General features: G+C 42.5%; 1 protein-coding gene across 1 annotated transcript in view; it reads right to left on the bottom strand.

Moving 5' to 3' along the window:
• Positions 1–14,994: 14,994 nt before the first annotated feature.
• Positions 14,995–26,952, bottom strand: part of MUSK (muscle associated receptor tyrosine kinase) — a 57,689-nt gene continuing 45,731 nt past the window's right edge. Inside the window, exons 15-17 of the mRNA XM_040091260.2 lie at positions 26,743–26,934; positions 21,408–21,556; positions 14,995–19,579 (exon numbers count right to left, since the gene is read on the bottom strand). Coding sequence (XP_039947194.1) covers positions 18,903–19,579; positions 21,408–21,556; positions 26,743–26,934 — 1,018 coding nt within the window. The 3' untranslated portion in view covers positions 14,995–18,902. The remainder of the gene's footprint in view (positions 19,580–21,407; positions 21,557–26,742; positions 26,935–26,952) is intronic.

The raw sequence follows: 26,952 nt of genomic DNA, 5'->3' as shown, positions 1-26,952 counted from the left end.
TCCTAAACCTGACCTCGAAGGCTCCAAACATCCATGCTGCCCTTTGAAGCATGAACAGCTTGATTGGACAAGTGAAGCAAGAATCTGGGGATTGGATCAAAGAACTGTTCAAAGGCTGGGGCCTTATAGGGTGGTGGACTTCTATAGTTAAAAAAAAAATTGTTATTTCTTGTTATTCTTTTCCTTGTAACAATAGCATTCGGGATCCTATGCTGTTTGATTTTCAAGGCTATCAGTAGTCTCATACCTTCTACCTCAGAAGTCAACCACATAGAGTTGGCAAACGTAAAGCAGGTTGACTCCCCCACCAATTGTAACTGGTGGGAAAACCCACATCCCGTGTAACATAATGTTCTTCTTCTAATGTTCTTAAACAAAAAAGGGGGAGATGTTGTGTTCCTCTGTTTTTCCCCTCAGAGTCCCTCTGAAGCCTGTGCTATGTAGTTTAACCCTTCTTTCCCTATCATACCTACCCCTGACCCTATTGGCTCAGGGCCAATATCTTTCCTTGGCCCAAAACTAGATAAATTCCCATCTCTTCCTGTTCACGCTCTCTCTCCTCGGCCTCCTGGAACATCACATTGAGAATAAAGCTTGGATGGAAGCTGGGGGTGAGAGCCACTCTTTTGAAATCTTTATTCTGTCTCTATGAAATAAATTTCCCTAAAACCCCTGAATAACTGAGCTAGCGAGAGCCAGGAGGGTAGCTAGAGGGAGGTATATTTTCAACCATGAGGTTCATGGACCTACAGCTTTGCTGAGGGAAAAGAGGAAGATCTGGCAAAGGATACACAAAAAGGATACAAAAAGCTTCCCAGGAGTACTTGAGAACCAAATGGCCAGAAGCACATCTCAGCTCTCATTTTCTGTTAAAGAAAGGGTTTGACCCCTCACATACAGAGAGATTCCCATGGGGTAACTGAGCAAATTCTTAGCTCTACAAAAGCCTGTGGGGTAAAACTTGCCAGCTTCCCAAGTATGGGATATCACAACAGCCCCTGCAAAGGTCAGCTTCTACCATGAGGTAAGGGTCTGTACTGCTTCAGCAAAGCACATGGCTGAAATTAAACATGCATTTGTTTAGCCGAGTAGGGTAAAGGAGTAGAATTGAGGCCAGTGATAAGGAAAAGGTAATGTTTTGAAGTATGATATAAAGGCAAAGTTAAGTCGTTGACTTATATACCTTTTGCAGATATATATACCTTTACCTGTCAGAAAAGAATTTAGAGAAATTATTTTCTGTGTCATGAAGAAAGTGCGTATCTTGCTTACTGATACTTCTATTTTTGGAAAATATCTGTTGCATTCACTGTGTTTTTTCCTCAGACAGCTACTCTTATCCTTCACATATATGGTTCTATATTTCTCTGCCACTGCAAGAATTCTGTAAATGAAGTACACACTGGATAGAGACCTAATTTCTATCCAGAAAAAAATCCTACAATGCCTCTTTCTCTGCTTCAGAAGACTGAGTCCCACTAAAACTGGTGGTATTTTTTTCTTCTATTCCTCAGCAAAGAAGGAGTAGCACTCTAGTGGGTCCTTTCATACTGTGGCATTGATTTTTGCAAAATATTTCAGGGGTTTTTTAATCATGACAATTTTCCATTACTTGTTCCGCGTTTAAGTTTATCTCCAAAATTTGTTCTCAGTTTTGTGGTCTTGGTCCCCCACCATTTGCATTTTGTAGTATAAGGCAAATCAAGAGATGCGAGAAGAAGAACATGCTGAAGACTGTTTCATTATTCAGCATCTTCATGGAACCTCCTGACTGCACATAGAACAGTCTTGAGTAGACTCTTTTAATTTACCGCAAGATCAGAGTATGCAGAGTGTGCACAGAGATTTGAAACCAAAGATTTCAGTGGAGATGCAGAAACTGTTATGCTCTCAGGATTCACATCCAGCCTGGAGGGTTTGATATCATGGGAGATAGGGAACTGCATCCATCATAGCTGTGTTATGAATTGGCCCTGCAGGTGTTCACCTCTGCAGCATCTGGTAGGATAACAGAGCTCCAAGTCCCATGTTTTTTGAGAGTAAGTAGCCTCAGGGATAGACAGCATTGGGCAGCATCAGGTACACTATTGTAATCTTTGGCAAAAATCTGAGATTTTGTAATGGCTGCCTCCATTCCTGTTTCATGAAAGGCTCTGGAAACACCTGGCCTGTTTCTCGTCTTGTCTCATTTTGCTGGACATCAGAGTGTCTCATGTAGTCACTGGTGAAACAAATGTGTGTATCGTTCTCATAAGACAGGTTGGACATAGGAAGTGTAGTGGGGTTTCAAAAATTACCCAGGGTGGATGAGGCAGGAAAAATTAAGCAGGACTCATGATTTTCAGCCTCTATTAATATGGTTCTTTTGTTCCCAGTACATCTTAAAAGGTGTCCAACACCTTTTGTGCTTCTGTGCCTTGCAAGAGCCACAGAAAAGTTAACAAAATTGCTCATTTTCCCATCTTTTCATATACAAGGAGAGTTGAGTGCCAAACCAACCAGCAAAAATAGTGGAATTTCAGAGTCTTTCCACACAGATCCAATGATGTGCAGAAATACAGACCAAAAAACTCCTTGAACGTGATCCATGGCTTAAGACATGTAATTACTTTTCTGAGTGCCTAGTGGATAAAATATGCCAAGAGGTTGCTGCTCTCATGCCATTGCTTCTTGACGGCTGTTCCCAGACTTCATGGGGGTCACAGATACATGAAGCTGAGTGCTGGAATTACACAAAATAAGAGACAGGCTCTCTCCAAAAAAACTTGCCTTTAAGACCTAATCCCAAAGTAAATCTATGTGGGTAGAGCTTTTATCCTATTTCCAGCACCAGGATGGGGTTAATTTTTTCGCAGTAGCCAAAAGGCGGTATGGATAGGACCTGGAGATTATTCTATACCACCTCATGTCATTGCCAGGCAAGAGGGTTTGGTGCAGGGAGTGGTCAGGTATTGTTGAGAGGTTTCGCTGTGAATCATTTTCCCCTTTCTTGTACCCTCTGTCATTAGTATTGTTACCATTGTGGTTCATTTTCCCATCTCATTGCTGTTTCCAGTAAATTTTTCTAATCTCAATTCGTGAACTTTACCTTTTGTGCCTCCAGTCCTCAATCCCAGCCGCCTGTAGAGGGAGGGAGAAGGGGAAGAAGAACAAACAAGCAGCTCATGGTTTGAAGAGTCCCAGTGAGAGTGCTTAATTGTTAAGAGAGTGCTAAAGCAGGATAGCCTTCTGTGCTCCAGGGATATACTTGGAGCATTGCCCCAAAATATGCCAGTTAGAACAAAACCTAAGCTCATGCCACATACTGGGCCAAAAGGAAGAAGCAGAAGAGAAATAACTGGAAATGGAGCAATATACTTTAGTTCTGTGCATTATACACAGGCTTCAGGCTTTTTATCATCTCACAAAGCGGTGGATTTCTCACCAAACTGGACACTCCAAGTTTCATTCAAGCTCTGTTGCTGAGCTTGCTGCAGGCTAATCTAGCCCATACTCCCAGGCCATTTGGGTTCTGTTTGTGTCTTACGTGATTTGGATCAGGGAAAAAATGATCATCTGTATTAACCCTCTCATTTCCTCGTATGCTACAGTCTCACACCCATCCACTATGGCTCATCTTTTCCTTTCTATCCCCTCGTGGTGTACTGTTGCTCAAACACTGTGCTATGCCTTCAGATCTTTTACCATGATCTATTTTAAAAAGAAAAAACCTAACCAAAAAAAACACCCAAACACCAACAGCTTCCTATTTATCAGCACTATACTACTACTGAAAAATCCTTGACCTCTTGAAATAAAATCTATTTAAATTTTTAGGAAGACATTACATTTTCCAAGGGCCTGTCTTCCAAGAGTTCCAATTGATTCCTTCAGACAAGGATGGCTCCCAGTTTGCAGCAGCAAATTTCTGTTTTGTCAAATGCCAGCATAGCCTTCAGAGGTTTGATTTAGTGCCTGCAAATGTGATCCAGCTGCAGGAGCTGCAAAGGAGATTAGAACCACGTCCTCATCCACAGGCAAAGGCACCTTGCTGGTACGTCCCTAGACCTTGTTACCAAGAGGAGGGTGAGAGCAGCACATATCTCTGCAGGAGACCCTAAACATGTTTCTGTCTTCTCATTAGGAAGCAGGTCAGTGTCACTGGGGTGACGTTTAGCTCTCTCCTGTTGGCACTGGCCTGGCTGAGGCCAGGACTGTGTGAACCAGGACCGTGGGTCTTTATCAAGTTCATGTATTCAGGCTTGGTTTCCAACAACATGTGAGATTGTGGAGAGAAGTTGTTTAATATCTCTAAAATATATATATATATATACTTACTTATGGATTAAAAAATACAGCCTCGAGGGTCATGTTTTGAGCAGTACTTGATTTTGCAGCCATCCTGCAATCCTCTTACTTTGTTTGTGAGGCAGGGGGAGGAAAACTGCTTTCCCTGTGCTCAAAAATGATTTTGCTGGGCAACTACCAGACTAGATTAGTATGGTACGCTGAAGGCCCATTTCCCCTATTCTGATCAGAGCTGATTTGTTAGTAGTTCTCTGTCCCTGTAACTGACACCCTTGTAAAAATTTATGGGCTAATTCCCTGCCATGAAATGCAATGGCTGCTGTTTCTAAGAGTCCGCAGTCCATGTTGTGTGTGGCCTGAGACTGCTTGAGTTGGCAGTCTCAAGTTTGAGAGCACACACAAAGACGCTTGAAATGTATTGGCAAAGAGAACTGTGGTCCAGAAACAAAGCATGAAACAAAAGCTGTAAACCTTTTCTGTTCCCTGCTGGAAGCAATATCAGCTAGTCAAGAGTCAGTTTTATCTCCCTCACAGGGCACGCAAGGAGAACTGAACTGAAGGAGCTATTAAACTACCTTCATCCAGCTCTTCTTCATAACTTATGCTTTTCACAGAATGCTGGTTTGGAAGGGACTCACAAGGATTGTTGAGTCCAACTCCTGGTTCTGCACAACACCATCCCCAAGAGTCACACAATGTACCCAAGTGTATTGTCCAAACGTCACTGTGACCAGTTGTTTGGGGAGCTTGTTCCAGTGCCCAATGACCCTCTAGGGAAAGATTTTTTTTCTAATATTCAGCCTAAACCTTCCTTGACATGCCACTGCTGCAGGCCCTGTCCCTGGTCACCAGAGAAGAGATCAGTGCCTGTCCCTTCTCTTTCCCTCATGAGGAAGTTGTTAACTGCAGTGATGCCTTAGGAAGGCTGACCTGAAACAGAGACTGGACAGAGCTAGAGAATAAAGTAGGTATTTATTGAAAGGCCTCCAGAATCCACCTTGGGCAGGACAGAAGCCTGACCAGGGCTACACCCAAGGTGGACTAAGAATGGTCACAAAATGGCTAATCAGTCATGAGGTCTTAAACTTTTATAAGTTTTGATGCATTTGCATATTGGGGTTTAATTGTCCAATTACATCTCCAGGTTGTGAGGTCTCATCCGTCTTCTTTCTCTTTTGTGTCCACCATTGTTTATGCTTTTGGGCCTGAAAGTTGTCCTTGGTCTTCAGTCAGGAAAGGATTTATTTTGTCTACCTACTCTGTGAAGAGAGCTTATCAACACTTAAAATGAGGCTCAGAACTACACTCCTAGGCAGCTCAGAATCTGAAAACCAAGAAAGCTAAAACTTCCGGCATCAGCAGTGAGGTCTCCCCTCAGTCTCCTCTTCTCCAGGCTGGACAGACCAAGCAACCTCAGCCACTCATCATACGACTTCACCTCCAGAACCTTCACCATCTTTGTTGCCCTCCTCTGAACTCTCTAATAGTTTTACGTCTTTTTTGTATTGTGGCACCCAAAACTGTCCCAGCACTCAAGGTGAGGCTGCCCCAGTGCAGAGCAGAGTGGGACAATCCCTTCCCTTTTCCAGCTGGCCATGCTGTGCTTGATGGCCCCCAGGACTCAGGTGACCCTCCTGGCTGCCAGGGCACTGCTGGCTCATGTTCATTGACCAGGACCCCCAGATCCCTTTCTGGAGCACTGCTCTCCAGCCTCTCATTCCCTGTTCTCTCTGTGCATCTAGGGTTGCCCCTCCCAGGAGCAGAATGCAGCACTATCCCTTGTTGAACTTCATACAGTTTGTGATTGCCCAGCCCTCTAATTTCTCAAGATCTCTCTGCAAAGGCCTCCCTGCCTTCAAGGGAGTCAACAGATTTCCTGATTTCATTCTCCTCCCCCCAAAAATATTCTCTGCTGTTGTCTCTGTTGTGGCAGCATATTCTGTGGCTGTGATTTGAGTGTGCATCATATTTTGGCAGTCCAGCATCCCCTAAAAAATAGACACACACCTCCTACAAAGCATCTGAACTCCACAAACTTGTTTTCACTTTCCCAGCCCTTTAATCTTTACGCCTGTATAGCTCATTCTTGTGTGACCCCTCCTCAGACTGCAGCACAAGTCATGGAACTCAGCAGTTATAGCTTCTCTTGGGGTTTTGGGGGTTTTTGGGGGGGTTTTGTTTGGGTGGTGTGGGGTTTTTTGTTTGTTTGTTTGTTTTTGGTTTGGTTTGGTTTGGTTTTTTTGGAGGGAGAAACTTATTTCTTCCTGAAATTTCTTAATTGTGTTTAAATAGATGACCAGAGGTGATTTTTGGGGGTTTGTTTGGGGGGTTTTTTGTTTGTTTTTGTTTTGTTTTGTTTTGTTTTGTTTTGTTTTGTTTTGTTTTGTTTTGTTTGCATTTTTTTTTTCCCATCCATGAGTTTCTAATTTTCTGTTTCCATTGGATGCAGATGCAATCTGTAGCTTTTTAGGCAGCCAAGAACTACTCACTACTCATGTCTCAGCCTCCACAAACCTCAGCACTATTGACTGCAATGCTTAGCCTTATCTTGTCTTCAATATACTGTTTTATTGAGAGGGAGGGGAGTAAAGCAGCCTGACTTGAAGATAGTGTGAGTTATTGCCTTGTTTTCTTGGGATTAGAAGGGAGGATGGTGGAGGTCTCCATTAGTCAGGACTGTGAATATTTTCAATAATATTCTCACTGTGAGAATTGATTCCTCCAGCTCTTCTCTTGCCTTTGTACAACTAACACTGAAACAGAGACAGTACAAAGGTACCCAGCCAGGACCATTGCTGGTGATGATGAAACCTGCGAGATCCAAACCACTTCCAACTCTGTGGCACTATTTTTTTACATTAGTGCTTTGTGCAGAAATTTGTCACTGCTTGGTCAAAGAAAGATGGCGAACAGCCATTAAAGCAATATATGTTAGAATGAAAGAAAGGAATGGATAACTTTGCCCTCTGCCTCAGTTTCTCAAATACTGTTTTAGTACAGTTTCATTTTAACTGATTTATAAAGTATCCCTCTGGAAGAAGTTCGTTCATTGCTGGAAAAAGGATCCATGAAAGGGCTTTCTAAGGGCTTGTTTTCTTGTAAAATAAATTCTAAAAGAAATGTTCAGGTAAGTTTATCATCTTGAAGCCCAGGTATGCCAATACCAAGGAAAAGCATCCATTGTATCACTCCTTATTGCTTTCAAAATGTTTGGATTTTTGTTTAACTTAACTGCAGTTGGCTGTGAAGTGTAGCTATCTCCTGAGTGAGGTCAGTGGGAACTGTCAGTGGGAATTGTCTTGAATGAAAGCTGGATCAGAGCCTATTATGCCAAATGTAACAGTTGTAATGATACATAACATATTTTTGTCCATATTTTATCCAGAGCAGGGTGGAGAACATGGCTGAGCATGTTTCAGAGAACTATCCTGTTTGGCAATAAGTTTTCCATTCCTAGTCAGATGTTCATAGGCAAGCCTCTGTCAAATACTGAACTTTTGTACTCAAAAAGGGATAAACTGCACACACCCTTAGGGCCAGCTTGCTAAAGTATTCTCACCTATTGACTTCATGGCAGCTCTCAGAAGCTCATACAAAATACACAATAGGGATTAACTACTATCTTGATCTCAATCCATTCACAGTAGGAGCACAGAATCTCTCCTTGCTCACTGACAGGCAGACTGTCTCATTTTGTATGAGCCTCAGATAATGAGTTGGATGTGGTAGGTCTCACAAAATTTCCATTATGATACTGTTGGTGTACATTTGATAACTTTGTTTGGACAGACTTAAGAAAATTTCTTCCAGACAAAAGCATGCTTCACTGTAAACTGCTGAGCAACTCACCATAGCTGTAAGGCAACCCATTTGCTTGTTCAGGAATGTAGGTAAAACTAAGGGTAAAGTAAGTGGGACTTAATGACCTTAGAGGTCTTTTCCAACCTTGGCAATTCTATAATCTCAATGGCCCAGCACCTATAGTCTGCTGGGTCTCCCATGTGGCTGACATTATCCCTCTGGCTGCCCTTGGACTGGCCTTCGTTAAGTCCTGGGGCTGATGGTTTGCCTGATTGGAGTCACATGTTACAGCAGTCCTCTTCCCATCACTGCAGGTTTAGGTGACAACCCTGGAACCTAGCAAGGTGGTTTATGTCTCCCTGTTTTTCCCCCTTGCTCTCCCTCTGCTGCACTGATCTACACTGTGTTGCAAGCTTTAGGAGGCAGGGGACTTCCACTGCCCTCCTGTCATTTTGACTTGGGAGACTCTCAGCATGGATTTCTACTGCCGTAGGTGGTGAACGGCCACATTTTGGCCTTATTGAAGCATGCATTTAATTTTTAAAAGACAAACCTCACAGGAAGGGCAGGAAGGGCACTTCCCCAGAGCATGCCTATTAACCTATTAATTCAGCCAGGCAGGGGCTTCCAGAAGGCTCTTCCTTATGGAAGTAGCTCAGAAGCAAGAGGAAAGATAAAGAGAACAAATTTTCCTTGTCTGTCTGCCATCAGAACTGTACATCTGGAAGATGTGCATGAGGCAGCATCAGGCTATTTTGGAGTCTCAGCTTATCAGAAATTTCTATATCTGGAATTTGCCAAACTGTTTGGATCCAACCAGAAATTTGTCACCATCTCTAATCGCATGTAGGAAATAGCCAGGGGAAGCCAGGTGCAGGTAATTCTTATGTAACTCCAGCATGAATTTGCAGCTGCTCAAAAAACTGTGTTATGTGATCAAACTGTCTGTATTTACAGCAGCATAGGTGTTATAAATATTTGCCTTGCATAACTGTTGATATTACAAAAACTTTGCTGTCAACAGTGAGGCCAGCATTTTCAAGCATGTTCTGAGAAAGCCGATTTCCCCTGGTAGTGCCAAAATCATGGGAATTTCCAACTTCAAGGGCCAGCAAGCAGCACTAACAATGCAGTGGAGGGTGAAGGATGTGTTTCTTACTACTGCCCCACTTTTCCTTTCCCAGGAAACAGAGCAGATTAGGATGATCCCTGCTGTATCTAACCACGTCTATTACTTGGTAACAGCATCAACACACTTGCTGCTTCTTGGCTAGGACAACTTATGTTCCTCATAACAGAAAAGCCATCCCAAAAGTAGTCACACCCATCCTGGGGTGCCTTGTGGATGTTGGCCTGTAGTATCACCATGTCTCTGCAACACAAATTCCCACCGTGGTGAAGTGTGTCCCACAAGTCTTTCTCCTTCCTACCACCCAGCTAAGCATTGAGCCTAAAACTAATGCTCTTTCTGAGCAAGAAGTTTCTGAAAATACAGAGAAGTCCATGCCAGCCCTGGGCTCACATCCTTGCTGGGGCAGCAGGCACTGGGGTTGTCAGTTTTCTTGCTGTGGGTGGAGCTGCCTGCTGATTCAGGGAGCCATCTGCAGATGAATCACGGGTCTCTTTGGAAAAAGACTGCCTCAGGAGACACAAGGCAGCCAGCTGCTTAGGTCAATGGTTCCAGGGTTTGGAACAGAAAGAACTGCATTTGGCTGCAATCATTTAAAGCTGAGGACTGAGGGCTGCAAGTGACTAGATGGAAAGAGCTCTTGCTAAAAAATACTGCTGCTGATACTGTGCTGGTGTTTTACAAATTATGACATTGCCAAATCTGCAGGAAGAATATTACGTGATGCTGTGATATGTGTGACCAAATCAGGTCAGTGTATGGGTTGCCTTAGGGACAGAGATGGACTTCAGAATCCAGTGGAGTGTGCATTCACCTGTCAGCACACATTTCCCTATGGCTTGCTCGGAGACAAGGGCTCCGAATGCAGGTGTTCGTGATTTTAACTTGGAAAATGTCTGTGAGCAATCCCTACTGCCACAATGGGATTACAGGGTTAGTTCCCAACTGAAGTGTAGGTACCATGTGCAGCTGTAGGGGCTTCAGTCTCTAGAAGCTTCCTCTGCAGATAAACTTGGCTTCTTACCCTATATCATGTGGTCTATTTTTCCATATGTCTTTCAGTTTTTTCCCTTCAATGTTTAATACTGTTGAATCTCTGTCAGCCAGAAACATGGTCAAAAGTCATTGGCACAGTCAGTGGGTAGTAATACTTTGAGTTGCACCAGGAGTTTGTTCTGATTCTTTTAGCTTCGCAGGTGCACACAGGGCAATTGCCCATTGAAGGATGCTCAGGTTTTGGTTCAGAAGGTGATATAAGCATTACCCAAGAGGAATTAAAATACAGTACAAGAAAACAGAAAGTTAACAGAAAGTTAATTTTTTCATCCAGTTGTATGCCAATGCCAAGGCCAGACGAACTAATTATTGTTCAGGTAGGAGATACCTGTGATCTGAGCCCAGATTTAATAAACCAGGCCCTTCTGCAAAGGAATCTTAGAACAGAAGCAGTAAACCAGGTATCAGAAGGACAGATACTTGGTATCATGATTCCAGCTGTTGCCAGCAGACAGTTGAAGAAAAGCACCAGTTCAGGTCATACCTACATCCATAAAGTAAGTTTTTTGCACTTTGTTCCTCCAAAATGTCTAGAAAACAGCACTGTAAAGCATTGAAGCCATCAGATGTAATTCAAATTCACAGGCCTCTCCCATACGAATTTGTGTAATCTGTTTTGTTTTCTTTTTTTAAAAATGTGTTCATACTTTGGCATCTGTAGCCTCGTGCATATAACTGTGCCCTGAGTATGAATTTTTGCATCCTTGTTTTGAAGTTCATTGGACGCCCACTCATTTTAGTGTTGGCAGAAGCAGTGAATAATTATAAACCCCACTAATCTCTGAGTAAAGTTAGAATTGCCAGTGAAGGCAAAGAGAATGTCAGTTCCAAAAGAATGAACTGTGCAGATTTTTTATTGTAGACAGAGATACTTTTATCTCTTGTGTAAGAATTTAATCTAACATTTTATCTCAATTTATTTTTAAAAACTTCTTGCTAATAGATAATCCTTTGTATGGATTGGCATAAAAGGGCAAATATATAGTAGCAGCTACTTGACTGCGTAGTAGCTGTCCAAGAAAAATATTTATACAAGTCTTGCTGAATCAGGGTATATTTCCAAACAGGCAGAGTGTCCCTCTCATTGACAGGATTTATCTCATGTCATGCAACCTAAGTCAAATACTCTTCTGTCCTTTAGACTTGGGGTGATGGTGCATATTGTTAGCAAAAAAGACAGCAATCCTGTTCAGCACAGTGTATATGTATGCTAGTGTTGTGTCTGCACGTGGTGTGGTACACAGTAAAATAAATTAGGCAGAAAATTTATTGTTTTGTCTAGACAGGTGTCACCTGGTGCCCAGTCAGTACAGTTTTTCACATGTGAGATTAATGAGAGGACAGATCATTAAAATGCTTTGCTGTTGACTTGAAGATCTCACATGTAAGACATACAAATACGAAGTCATCTCGTCCATTCTCCTGCCAGTCCACAGCTGTTGGACTGCAATGTGCTACTGACACCAAGCTATAAATCAGAGCAGTTTCTCTTGAAATGTAGCCCTTCAGCAGCCTGCCGGCATGCAGATCCTCCTGGCAAACTTCATCAAGGCCAGTAATGACACCCAAACCTGGGCAGCTTTTCATTGCTGGAAATTTTGATCTGAACATTGTGTACAGTCCTCCCCAGGAGCTCTTTCCAAAAAAAATGCAGCCTCCCAGCCCCATAAAGACTTGCACCTGTACTGCAGGTCAGGTACCCACCTGGGGTAGGGACAGTGCCGCTCTGTGTAGGGGGCCAAACAGCCACACCTCTTCACCACTGTAAGAGGTATGGAAATACTCATTTACTGGTACTGCTCTGCTCCACAAACAGGCACCTGTCTAGATCCTGCGATCAGATGAATGTGGTGCATTGCTGGGAGGAAGGGAAAGGGAGAAGGGCTGTCCTTGTGCTTTCCTTAAGAAGAGCACAAGGCGTGGAAAGTTCAGGGTCTTGGAGCATGAGCATCAAGAGATCTCATAATGTTCCAGAACAGAATGTACTGCAAGTGAATCTCAACCAAATCTGAGTGAGTCTGGCATGGGACTGACTGTGCCCGGTATTGTATCCCTCAGGAAAATGATGTTCTCTTTGGCTAAGGAATGCCTTGCTCCTTGCTGTACTTTCCATGTGGCAATCCCACGTTACCCCATCTGTTCTCAGCCAACCACGGGAAGTTCCCCTTCTTCACGATAACCAAAGCCTTCCTGTTCTTCAGTGTCACTGCTTTGAAGCTAGCACTACTTTAAATAAGAAGCCAAAATTAGCATAGCATAATCAACATCCAGAGGGTGAATAACCCCATTCATTCATCTGGCATTCCTTGTTTCTGGACAGATTCCCTCTTCCATTAAGTTTTTTGTTTACATAAAAGTTAGCTAGCCTATATAAGCTCACAAAGTGTAACATCTCTTATATAAGACCATGGAGGAGGGCAGATAAACATACAAGTGCTTCAACGTGTTTACTCATGCCCAGTAGAAAGATATGGTGTGGTTACCTCACAGTCAAAGTAAGCACACTGGCTTATAAATGGCAAAGACAGAAGAAAAATATTTCTTTAATAAGTATAATAAATTAATTAATTGATTTCTTTTTGGTCCAAATTTATCAGAAAACCTTCTGTCTCTCAGTTGATGATGAAACTCTTATTTATTCAATACTAAATCTGTGGGATATTGTAATATGCTGTGTTAGCACATGAATATGTCAGTGGTATAAAGTATGACTTTCGCTAAGGGCTACCACTCCAGCACTAAAGAAAATCGCTAGTTCTGGTTTTAAGGGCAGCTTCGAACTCCTCATTTGTTCCCCTTTCTATAGTAATAACTGGCTATTATACCACTAAGTTTGGACAGAGGCCTTCAGGGTCTGAAGGCAACTTGGCTATGCACAGCAAGACTATAATAAAAAGTTTCTAAAGATTTATCAATGGATGAGCACATAATTTTTCTCCCAGGGTAAGAAACTTGTAAAACACCTGTGACATTATTACGACAGGCTCTGTGGTTTTGGTGGAATAGGTAAATTGACAGGGTTTTTTTCTTTTATTCCTCCTTGTTAATAATAAATTTATCCCAGTCCTGCATTTGAATGCTGGTGAAAGCCTCTGAATTCTTTATGAAATATGAAAATCTGCTTCATGTTACTTCAGAGCTTCGCACCAGCAGCAGAGGGTCAGTAACTCCCACATCACTGCAATGACAGGATCTTAGCAAAGGCCTTCTAGGACCTCAAATTTCCTTTGGGGAAGTAAGATGTCATTACATTCAGCTGAATATGTAAAGTTTTGGAATGAATGGAAAGACACAACAAGGATTTTGCATAGAGGGCTGAGTGAAACTTCTTCTGCCCTCCTGGCAAAGCGAGCTTCCTCACCCTCTTCCCATACATAATACATACACAATCACAGGGATACACATTTACAAACTTACATATAAAAACCAAGGAAAAATAAATTATCTATTATCTGCTTCTGCTTTTCCCTGCCACAAGTTACTTTCATTGTTTCATGCAGGATGGCTGAATTACCCAAAATACTCAGGGAGACTCAAGGCACTGAGGACATCCCATTTTGCTGTCTGGTTCAGGTGACCTCAGAAAGGGATTGGAAGGAGAGAAGCCTAGCCGAGATTGTATTGCTGAAGAGAACAAGTTCTGTCATAGGGTCAACTTTTTAGCCAGGCTAGAAGAATGTTTCTCTATAGATTCAAAAGTCTGTTCATTTTGTAGTGGGAAATGAGTGCACCGCTTCTTCTTGCACCTTGAAAAACTTGGCATATGATTCAATCTGATTGAGAGGAGAAAAAAATAACTCCTTTCCTAATTCATTAATTACTTTCTCAGCAAGGACAATATTCACAAAACTCTTTCCTACCCAAGATTTCTAGCAAGAATATTTGCAGGAAACACTTTAGATTGGGGGGGGGGGGGAGTGTATTTGCGAAGAGAAGGACAAGAAAGAAAGAATGTACTTCCTAGTTTGCCTAATTGTGGTGAGAATGTTTTGTTTGATTCTCCATTTCTGATTGTTCAGGATTTTCAATTAATTTTGAAATAGTTAGAATTCCCATAAACCTTCTAAGTGAACTCATCTTCAAGGAACGTGTGCAGAAAAAAGGAGTTGAAGCCTTTTAGATAAACTTATCAGCATAAAATTCTGCTCAGGTGTGTTCTACTGACAGCAAACTCAATTCCTTTTTGGTTTTATATCACATTTTAATTCCACACGTCTAGATGTGAGACCAGAATCCAGGCCCTAATACCAGCAGATGTTATTTCCATCTGTATGAGGCATCTTACACCTTGGGGTAGTGGTCAAGGGATTCCATTCCACATTGCTGTAAAAACATTCTCCTTCCCCTTGTCCAGCCCTTAATATGTTCTCATAATGTAAGGTTTCTTAATGTGTTCCTACAGCACCCAATTTAACTCACCAAAACAACATGCCTTTGAGCACATATAATGAATAACCTGACTTATTAGTGCAATTGCCTGCAGTGTAACCAATGTGATATTAAAGCTGTAGCAAAGATATTTTAATAAAATGAAATATATCCATTTTCAGGAAAAAAGCCACAAAACCAAAATCAAATTATAACAAACAAACAAACAAATAAACAAAACCCCACCATGCTGGAGAAAGAAGAGAACAAAGAGAACAGAATTAGTATTATCCTTTTCAATGTGTCTTTATTTTATAAAATATTGCACACATGAGTTACACGGGTTGAGATAATGAGAAATGTACATCTCTGCCAGGGATGTCTTTCAAAGCCATCATTCATGAAGGTATAACAAACAATCACAAAATAATAACTAGTATATTCCCTCGGGTAAATGAGACGAGACAGTTACGTTTAGCCCACAAAGTGTTTGAGAGGAAGGTCCTTCAAACCAAATTTGATCACGTTGCAAACAGTGTCCAATCAATTATGAAATGTATGCTTATAAAAGTGCATTTTAAATGCAACTGTCAAGAAAAGGCACAGGAACATGAGAAGATTTCTGTGCTGTTTGGTTGGTCAGATTTCACAATATGTCACCCATGATAAAGATGTATATGTGCTACCGGTGCTCAAGGCAGCACACTTGCAAAGGGAATGGATACATCAAATGTGCTGCAAATCCTCTTCTTGGGGTTCTCATCCAGTGCCCGATTGCTGGCTCCCTCTGTTATCAGTGGGAATGGGAACCAAAGCACCAAAAAAGTTCATTTAAAATTCATATTTTAGTATGGTCCCTGCACAAGGGTGACATGCAAATTCATGAAGTATTCCTTCTTTTCTGGGCCAGAATGGACAGAACTAAATGTAGAAAAGTACTCTACCTTGCAGCACACAAATGTTCTAAAATAATGTTTATTTTTGATTCATCCTCTCTCTCTACATAAATTATAAATCCAAACTAGAGAAGCAAAATATTTTTGCTTCCAAGAAACTTGTTTTGAGTAACAAACTTGCTCTCCTACTCTCTCATAATCCCTTTGTTTACTCCCATTTAAAATAATTCGTGTTACATGATAATTGTACAGAAAGTCTAGAAGAATCTGGCATAGGGCACTGTATGACAAAGAATGAAGACAGCAGAATCTTAAACATAAGGAGGAGAAAAAACATCTGTGAAAGAAGGCATGTCATGAAAGCTGTCAACCTCCAGCTCCTAGCAAGCTGAAAACACACAGCAGGAGGAAACGGTAAAATGCAGCTACACACTAAGACAGCAGAAGTCCTACTACAATTTAATCGTCAAACGACAGCACCATTTATGTGCTAAGCCCTCCTGCTGGATCGGTACGCAGAAGTGATTGCCGTTCCTGGAGAGGATGTTGCTGAGAGCTTCTCTGAGTCTGTCTTGAAATGATCCCTTTCCTCTGCAAGAAAGGAAGCTTCTTCCCTCCTGACCTGCAGACACTGACTACCTCACGCTTCAGTACATACTTATAATGCAAAGGAATGGGATGCTGGACGAGGAAGACCGAATTTTCCACTGTTATCCAAAATGTGGGGTCACTGAGAGAAGCATTTGGGCTAGGAAAATGAGATGAAAAGGGTTACATTTCCAAGTCTATGGGAGCCCTCCTTTCACAAGGCAGTGAGTGAAAATTCCAAGCATGTGACGTTACAGGCAGCTAACAAGAAGAAAACAATGATTGTGTTTTTAAAATCATTTTTCTGGCGGAATGGGAGAATGAACAACTGGAGCCAACACTGGGATCCTAGAAGGCAGAAAGGCAGACTGTAAATGGGTGTGTTTGTGGTGCAGGTTTTGCTGTTACTGTGCGCTTTGCTTAACATATGGATCATTCCAGCTTCGGAGGATGTGCTAGGTGCATGGACCCACACCACTACCCACACACAGCTTCTGACCCTGCCCTCTTTATAGAGGGTGACAAAATGCCTGGTGCCTTGAGCACTGCAAGGATCTTGAATGTGCACCCTCCCTTATAGAGATGATGCAAGTCCTGGGCTGTGTATTCAGGCTCAGCTCAGCGTCACTCCCCATTCCTCCAGGCCTGCCTCCTCACTTCTGCCTCCTTAGAACAGGGAAGACAGAGGGAGCTGAAACAACCTAACAGAAATTTAACAATGCACACTCTGAGGTGGTCATAATGCAATAACAAGAGCTATATAAGGAAATCTGGCATAATTTTTTAATGGAAATTGAGGGGTTTGGGATTTGCTGAGGGTATTTGTCTTTGGCATCCAAACCTCAGTAAACTGTTGTGTCATAGCAGCATGATGGTAGGACTGCTAAATGAGTAAGACAGCCCTGGCTATTTTGTGCTCACTGTGAAGATACCATTTTAGCACTTCAACATTTTGCAGCCCAAACCTCTTTTCTTGCCACTGTCTTTGGTAATTGCAAGCTCTTTGCTCCAAGTGAAAGTGACACCAGTGGTCTGAAAACATTAAATTATGCTATTGTGGCCACAATTAGAAAAACTATATAACCATGGTTATATAAAAAAAGCCCTCAAAAAAACTGACAAAATGAAAACCCAAACAAACAGGAGAGTAGCAGAGGAAAGTATGATCTTTCCAGTTCTGTTCTTTGTAACAGTTCACAGACCTTTTCAGGCTCACTTTTCAGAAACCACAGATAACTGCTCTCTGCTGCTGCTTTCTGGGTAGGCTAAACCAGTGGGTCCCAGTTACAGAAGCCACACCAAACACTCATTCACTTGCACTCCTGCTCTTCAGTCATAATGCACATCCCTGCCTCAAGCTATATTTTGTATCAGCAAGGAGGGCCTGGGACAACTGCTTATCACTCCACAAGGAGCTAAAAGGCTACACCTGTCACCAGAGGAATAAAATTTTCTCTAGCACTGAAGTATCCATAACAATTTTGAGAACTTTTAGCAGAGAAACATTGGTTTTTGGAGATGGGCTGTGGGCTATGTTTGACTGAGGCAATCTCATCCTTGCCTTGCAGATGGACAGTTTTCAATTCTTCTTGTGTGCACTCAGTTTCTCCACCTTCTCCTAACTGACAGGTTGTCTCTGAAGGACACTGGTGGCAGACATCCACCTTCCTTACTTCTCTGTCTCTAGACTGCAACACAAGGAAAGGTGGCCACCAAATACTGTAGGGTGAGTTAGGAGAGTCTGTTAGGAAAGGAAAACCAGAAACAGGAGGCGAAGATTGTAAAGGGAAAGGAAATAAACAATCAATGCAACCTGCCACATTTCTGCAAGAGGGAATGCATTTCTCCCTGCTTTCAGCATGGTGAGGACCGCGCAGTGGCAAATAAATACACCTTGGATGCCTATGAAGTGCAGCACCAGGCCTTCAGGATGAACTTCTCCCACAGAACCAAATGGCTTTGTTGCTTCAGAGGAAGGCAGGAAAGGTGTGCTGCAATGCTTAAGAAAAGCTTTTAGGTGAGACTTTAACAAACATCAAGTGAAGGTGACTCTGAATTTCCCACACTGGAAAATGGAAAGTATCATGCTTGACAGGAGTCGGTCTGTCTTGGTAACATAAGGTGCAGGTGGCTGCCAGCGATCCAGCAGGCTCCTGCTCTGACTCTCTCAGTGTTATTGTAATGAGAGAGAGTGGAAGTTAAAAGAAAGATTAAAGTGGCCTATGGCTTCAGAAACATGCTTTTTCTGCAAAAAGGACTGAGTATCCAAAAAAAAATTAGTAAACAGTATGCAAAAATAAAATAATAAACAGTATCCCCAAAAGAAGATTGAACTCTGCAATTTTTTTTTTTTTTTTAAATAATACTTGAAAACATACAAGAAAGGGGAAAAAAGGTAGAAGCCAAGATGCAGAAGGTCATGGTGGGATCTGAGAGGAAGGGAAGAAGCAGTGGTTAGGAAGAAACATTGGTTTGCCTTCCCTGGACAACTCTGTGCTCCTGGAAATGTTACATACAAATACTGAGTTAGCATGACCAGCACTCTCACCAACCTGGGGAGTCCTATCTTGGTGGCTAAAGGTCAGCCCTATTGTTTGGGAGGTACAGCCCCACTCAATTAGGTGCATAAGTCTGTATTTCTTGCTTGGTAGTGGAACAAGCTGTTTCTCCTCCCTGAGTGGGATATTGTATGAAGCCACCACCACTCAGGAGCTCATGGGCTGGTCGAAGTGAGTCTGGATAGGTGGGCACAGGAGACAAGGAAGGAAATGCATCCCTCAGACAGACATGTTGGCCACAGCCCTCTCGTACATACGCTCCAAGATGCGGTGGATGCTGGCAAAGCCTGGCCGGTCGGCGGGCAACTTGCTCCAGCAGAGGCGCATCAGGTTGTAGAGCTCCAGGGGACAATTGTCAGGGCAAGAGAGGACATTCCCATCCCTGACGTAGTAGATGACCTCCTCATGAGCCATTCCATAGTAAGGCTGCATGCCATAGGAGAAGATCTCCCACAGCACCACTCCATAGGCCCACACATCAGACTCTGTGGTGTAGCGGTTGTAGAAAATGGACTCAGGGGGCATCCAGCGGATGGGGATGGCATCATTCTCATTTGCTTTGTAATAGTCAGCCGAATACATGTTCCTTGAGAGACCAAAGTCGGCAATTTTGACCACCATGTTCTCCCCCACCAGGCAGTTCCTGGTGGCCAAATCCCGGTGGACAAATTTGCGCTCAGAGAGGTACGCCATGCCAGCAGCAACCTGCTTGGCAATGCAGAGCTGGCTGGTGCAGCACAGTGCCAGGGGGTTCGGGAGGCGAAACCTTGTGTCCAGACTGTCTTGTGCCAGGCTGCAGAGGTTGCGGGGCGAGCGGTCACGCAGGTACTCGTTTAGATCCCCATAGGCCATGTACTCGAACAGCAGGCACATCGGCTTCCCAACTGCACACACTCCTGTGAGAGGACAGACCACACAGGTCATTTGGGCAGCAAACAGAGCTCTGCTGTGCAAAAGCCAAAAAAGTCCAAAAACACTTTCACAAAAGGGAGGCATTCAATAATGCAGAGAGAGGTGACCATGCAAATACCATTCACTCTGCATGCATCCATCATGCACGCTGCCTCTTTCAAAGTCCTTCATCAGGGACCTAATGCTGAGCTCTGCGGGTGATGCTTACAAGTCACGCACATGCTTACATGCAAAATTTTTCTCAACATCCCAGGTAAAACACAGACTTTTGGAGCTATATTTAATTAAGAGCCCAGTCTTGCTTAAGCTAGCATTATCAAAAATATTGCCTCTTTCCAGGTGCAACTGCAAGGACTTTCAGGAAGCAACCTTTAAAGTTCTAATCATGTTATTTTTAATTCATTTATTTGTTGTGATCATTGTATTATTACAATAATACTGTAGGGATGAGGCATAAGCAGGAAGACTTCAAAAGTATTCACAAGGGGCAAGTTCAAGGGTTCAGTGGAACACTTGAATTGCAAGGAAACTCATGGTCTTATGGATTTTTCTTTTTCTTAAACAACTCATGCAAAAAATGTTGGTTGAGGAATTACTTTTGGCATGACAGATATTCAAAATAAAAGAAAGACAACTCAAAACCAGACAATAGAAAGGAGACATTTGCCATATCTGTTAGGTGCAGAATGCAGTCCCACTGAAGGGCACATGCTTGGCTCTTCATCAGCTTTATTGGTGGGCCAGCATTAACCACACTTCCAAGAACCTTACTGTTCATACAGTGATATAGTAATATTTGTGTGCCTATCATTAAGCTGCTAACCAGCAAAGGCCCACATTTAAAATGCATGTGTTTTGCCTTTTTTGGGCCATCATTTAGCAAGTGGTGATGCAAATTACTGTGAAATCTGAAATTCTGGTTGATGACCTAATATTTGAATCTTGGAGGAAAAACAAATGGCTGTTCCCAATCTGATGACATCAGGATCTGACAAGCATGACAAGTGTATATGAGGGATTTATCATCTAAACTGTCTTCAATAATGTGGCTGCTTCTCCACAGCCCCATGATGTGAGACTAGTTTGTGCCTGCACCTTTGCCCTTTTCTGGCCCAAAATGTGTTAACAATAAACACAAAGTTTAGTCCAGCTTGGTGCATTTTCTGCTTTTTTTTTTCTGTAGCCAAAGTACCTATATCAACCTAGCTTTTCCAAAACTATGGTTTATCCATCTCAAAATGTTGTGGAGCTTCCTACTGAAATAAATTAAGATCTCAGATGTCCCTGTTTATGAGAATTAGATCTGCACACATCTTAGAGCAGGATTGTTAGATAAAGGTGGCCAGCAGCATCTACTTCTAAAAGAATATTTTTGGTTAACAGCTTTTTTCTCAGAAAATGCCTTATTAGCCAAGCTTCAGCGTCAAGACTTTCTAAGAAAAAATCCAACAAAGAAGGATGTCCTTTCAGATGAGAGTAGAAGGAAAGGAAGAGACTGTTCTTGTGCCTGGCTTTCTTTGTTAATTTAATATTGTTTTTTTCCATGGTATTAAGTGTTCAGACATCACAATAGTAAGTGGGACCTATTATACTAACAAGAATTGTTCTATTTCTGAAAAGAAATAGAACCCGCAAAATTAATCACAGTTCCAGGAAGTTCATGTCTTCCCTTGTGAGATATCTGTGTCATTGTTGTTGATCTGGAAGCAGAGCTAGGTAGCAAGATGGCCAGCAGTATACTCAGTGCAGCATGAGGAGGCTTTGATGTGATGCACCATCCTGTTAAGGCAATAGGATGCCTCACTGAGATACCTAAAAGCTTGACGATGTTTGGATTGTCAAATTCTGCCATGAGAGCTGCTTCCCTCTGAAAGTCGGCCTGCATGTCTGCAGATGCTTCCTCCTTCAGCATTTTCACTGCTACCATGGTGAAAGGTTCGTATGGCAGCAGCCCTGGGGCCCTGCAAGGAGAGGGAAGAGAGGAAACCATCAGTGATGAATATATGCACACTAAATATAGGTTCTGTTTCTGATTTAAAAGGAGTCTTGACTGAAACAAACAAACAAACAAACAAACAAACCCACACCACAAAACAAACAAACAAAAAAACCCCAAACTGTTGGAAGTCCTCAGAACCAACAGAAGGAACCTTAAAGGCCAGTTTCATCTCTTGGGACAGCAATATGCATTGCATATTATAGAGGTATTTAATTTAGTTCAGGCTGGACTAAATTCAATATAGCTTTTTTTTATCACTGCTCTTGTTGTTTACAGACTCATTGCCAGGTCTGGTAAAGACATAAATAGGCAACAGTTTGGTAAGAAGCAAACTCTCTATAGCCTGGAGATCACATAATAAACTTAATGGAGGGCAGGATGGACTCTTCAGTCCATACAATTCACTTTTGGGATGTAGCGGCTGAGCTAAAAATAAACCTATTTTCTAAAATTGATGAAAGAGCTTCCTTTCCTATATCTGGCACAATGGTGACTTTGGTGTATCTAGCAACTGTTAGAGTGAAAGTAACAATTACATTAAGTGTATGCCCTTGGTTTTGAAAGGAAAATAGCCTTTTGTTACTGTTCTCTGTGTATGTGTGTGTGGCATATGTATGCACCTTTAATTCAACAAGTTATAAAACCATTAGCTAAGTTCAGATGGATTTAGTGTGGTACAGCTGAGGTTTAGAAAACAGTTAATATTCCTACAAGATTGTGGAAATAACATGACAGGACAGAAAAGACATAGCAAAACCTGTGCCTTGTATGAAGAACAAGTTGTGTGAATACGCACATTTTGACATGGGTGAATCTTCAACTAAAACATATAGACAGAGATCCTTAGGAGACAGAATCCTGACTTAGAGCAACAAACTTGTTTTCTTATCCACAGGTCCTTGCACCCTCAATAAGTTTAAGATTTAAGGGTAACCAAAGATTTTTGGGGTAGCTCTTGCTGGAGGAGAGTAGCTTTCCACTCTTCAAACATGCACTAAACCTCAGACATACATTTTGCTTCCTGTGTAGATTCTTTCCAGGGGCCTTGCAGCTAAGACACATTCTGTACAGGTAGCCAGTCAGAGTCTGTGGAGAGTGGTGCCCGTATTGGTGTCATGCTACTACACCAGCCTGACTGCCCTCCCATTGCTCGAATGACAGGTTATTTTATTGCTTAGTAGCAGCTAGAGGAGACTCCAATTTCCAAAGCAAACTTCCAGCTTCCTTGTCTTCTACTTCAGACACATGGCACTCACAACTGTTGCACTTGGATGCTGTAAATGTCAAATGTCACTGGATGGCAGGGCGTCCATCAAGAAAGGAAGCACAGGTGGCTAGATCACAGCTGAGACACTCAGGCAAGGAGGTCTGGCATGCCAGAGCAGAGAATCAGACCCCACACATGTCTGCTACTGCCTCCATTACAGCACAATGTCTTCCTTCTTTTCCCCTGTGCTGGCAGCAGTTTCCAGTCTTGTAGTAGGGGAGGAGTATGAGCATCTACCACCTGCTGTCAATTGTCAGCACTAGAGCAGCAGCAGCAGCCTGAGCAAAGTAATAGAGAATTTAAAAGTAAAAATAGGAGGCCTTTATGTCTTACAAATAGTCTCATAGATTACTACTCATCCCTGACTAGCAAAAACCCAGCACAGTGCCAAAGCACGGGAAGGCAGAGCTCAGTCCTGCCTGCTTTGGAGACAGAAAGTCACCCCAGGCTGATGTACACCCAACCACCCCATTTCGCTGAATCCTGTAATGTAAACTCACCTAAATGTAACCAAGTGAGGTTAAGCTGTACAAAGTCTTCTATCTGGCCTTCAGGCAGCTCATGGTGATTCAGTACCATTCTTAACAGACTTGGCAAACTCACACTAATCCGGCACAGAGGAAGAGACTGAAGTCTTGAGCAATAGCTGTCAAAGTTGACCCCTTTCATGCCCTAAAGACTGTCTTTGCACAAATGATAGGGGCACATCTGCAAGGTAGCAGTGGGAAACTGCTGCCTCTGAACCCAGAGAATTCAGATGAAGAGCCAGAAAGGAAAGTGTTGTTAGAAAAATAGGTTAATTATCTTCTAGAATTAGGAAACATCAAAAGAAATTACCTAAGGTAATAAATCTTGCAATTAATTAAAAGCTGAGGAGAAATTTACACCATTTGTGCAGAGGGTGGACAGCAACAGTCCTTTGACTGCTTCATCACCAATGGATTTGTGCACCAGAAGCATCAATTGGCATTTAAGTACTTGCTGTTCAAATAACTAAGCAGTGGTGTAGTTAGGAATTTCACCCTGAGCCAATCTAGGGATCGTCTGATTTAAGTTCCCAGTTGGGCTTTCTTTCCAAAGCAGTAACTATGTAAAAAATGAGGAGCAGTATTTGAACCTGTATTTGAGACTGCGTCCTGTCCCCATCTTGCTCACCATAACAACTGGGTAGATTCTCTCAGATCATTAAATAATGAAATTAATATCTACTGAATCTGGTGGGAATCTACCTTTACCCTATCCTTTGATTAAGTTAATAAGTGAGCAGGAGACTTCTCTGAATCAGCAGGGGCCGCTTTTTGAGGGGGAAGGGAAGGTAGGGGTTTTTGTAATTAACACATTACTTTTCAGCTATATATGAGACAGCACGTCAAAGAAATACCCTTTGCAGATGGAGAAAACATGAGGAGTTTCTGTCAAGAAACTCTAACCTTAGAGACAGTCTTGTCCCTAAGAAGGGACAAGTTGTGCATTTGTAGTGTAAGTCTACCAGCCTACTAGCAAAAACTCCATACCAGCTTATTAGCAAAGACTCCACGTACAGGCTTTCAGGCAATCCTGATCTTCAGGCATAGCCTGGACTACTCAGCTCCAGCTCTGGGAGAAAACTGTGCTGGTCTGCACTGAACTGCACGGAGATGGTGCTCTGGTGGCTTGTGGGGCCAGTGTGGTCCTCCCAGGAGGAGAATCAGCCACAAGGACCCAGCTGGAACAGACAAGAGCCAGGCCCTGAATTTTGTTCTAAGCATGGCTACTTCCTTATCCTTACAAGTGTGAAGCTGTTCCTGGTGAAGACAGCAGCCTTTCAGGAGAAGCTAGTAAATGATAGCTAGACACTTCCTGTCCTAACATGTTGCCTGACCCAGGAGTGAGTAAACACTGAATCAGGACCCACAGCAGCCAACTGGCAAAGGCATCGCTGGCACTGGGGGCAGAGCTTTGTTTACAGAAGAGCGAGAAACATGAGAGCGGGAGAAGTAAGAGGATTGCTAAACTTAGCTTGAGATGTCGATTTAACACATGCGGGAAAGTACATTTTATCCTTTTGAGATGGGAAGGCAATAATTTGAGTTTTGATAGTTTCAGTAACCTGGATAGACATACAGCTTGTATTAGTGGATCAGCGGTCTGCATTGATCTGCCAGCAGAGAGTCCTTTGCTTTGTCAGTCTTCGACAGAAGCATTTCACCAAGCAGATCTTGGCCCATGGTGTGACTCTGGTACTTCCCTGGGTTTTTATGATGTCGTCATACACTACTCCAGATACAGCTACAAAATCAGCCATGCCCCATACTTGTTAATTGCAAAGGACAAAGATAACCTCCCTGACTAAGCAGGGAACCGTGCAGCCTGTACACCCTCTTGTAGGAATTTGGGGATGGGGCTTTAGGAGGAAACCATTACTGTCCAAAGATTGTCTTGCAGAAATTATGGATTCTGTCAAGAAAAACTAGACATCTTCCACTCTCCTCATTTTTGGGGTTGTCAATTAAAGTTTTTTCACATTTGTGAAAGTGCACAATCTGACTTCCCATTATATTATCAGAACTGGGCTGCCATCTACTACCTTAGGTTTAAAACACGTAACAATGTCTGCAAATTCCAAAAATAAAAAGTGAGAAACTAACTAAAGGGGACACTGTAGAAGTCTAGAGATAAGGGAATTTATGTATGTTACTCAAACGCTGATACCATGGAGCCAACCAAGGATTGTTATGGCTGGAGAAAAGGACCATACAGAGGTAGGGCAACATTTTTTCTGAGACAAGTGTCCTTGTTCTGGCTCCTGGAGATAGGCACAACACCGCACATCAGAGGTGCAGGAATGAGGCCAAGAAGTAGGCAGGAAATAGACTGCAAGGGGGGATCAAGAGCACGCAAGACCTCCAAAGCCCCCATGTTTGTCCAGAAATGTCTGGAAGAATGGGCTGCCCATGATAACTCACTTGTATAGAAAGTTAGCTCCAGGGCACAGATATTTTACTATAAAAAAGTACCCCCAAAAAGCCTGAGCACACATGTGCCCCAGGACTCTGAACTTCCTGAATTGATGGTAGAGCTGGGATCACTGATGTCTCTTTTTTTTTCCTTTCTTCCTTTCTTTCTCTCCTTCCATCTTTAATTAATTTTTTCGTCTCCCTTCCTTTTCATGCTACCCCTTTATTCAAAACCCACTGCCCTCCTCCTTATAGAGGAGGTCGCGGACTATAGAATAGCTATTTCTATGGCAGGTGTGTAATTTGCTAATAAAAATTTGTACACTTTTGCAGATACTCTGACTTTTGTTGTTCCTTTCACCCATGAGCATCTACAAATCTTGGATGTGCATTTCCCTTTAAGATTGGGACACCACAGACACACAGCCACCCCCCACCCTCCACAATGTCCTATGTGGGGAGGTTTTTTAGGGGGGTTTTCATTTGGTTTGGTTTTGCTGCTGAATCAAATTGAAATTTAGTTGGGACTGAACTGTAGCAGGACACAATCTGTGGTAATTGCACAGACCAATATTGGTGCTATAATGGAGATCACCACACACTGAAAATTCATAAATATTGGGAAATAAAAGAACTTCACGATAGGTCACATGTCACAGGCAGTACTCTTGGCAAAATTTACCTGAACTTTTACACCACATTATTTAGTATGTGAGTAAGGCATTACATCTACTAGAGAGTAGAAAAGAGTAATTAGTGTAATTATTGAAAGCAGTGGACAACATAAACAATTCTTCAAACCTGTTGTGTACCATTTGGTACATGTGCATTGGAGTGGACGGATGGATGGATAGATGGATGAATGGATGGACATATGGAAGATTTCCAGTGCTGATTTTTCACAAGTACCTTCAGATAAAGAAGACTCACAAAGAGACTGCTTACCTGGCTTGGAAGACTCTCCCAAATGCTCCCTCTCCGATATCCCTCACATATTCAATATTGTTCCTGGGGTACTCCAGGCTAAGCAATTTTGGATTGAGGAGAAGAGGCATGCGCTGGTACATTGGGTTGGGGTGCAGCCGGTCCAGGAGCAGTTCAGAGGGCAGAGTGGTGAGAGTTGGTGTCTCCGACTCTCTGAAACAATGAAGCGAT

This window comes from Hirundo rustica, chromosome Z, assembly GCF_015227805.2.
Source record: "Hirundo rustica isolate bHirRus1 chromosome Z, bHirRus1.pri.v3, whole genome shotgun sequence".
In the NCBI taxonomy this organism is placed as follows: domain Eukaryota; kingdom Metazoa; phylum Chordata; class Aves; order Passeriformes; family Hirundinidae; genus Hirundo; species Hirundo rustica.
Note: the sequence above shows the minus strand (reverse complement) of the source record. Positions and strands in the feature narration are given on the sequence as shown.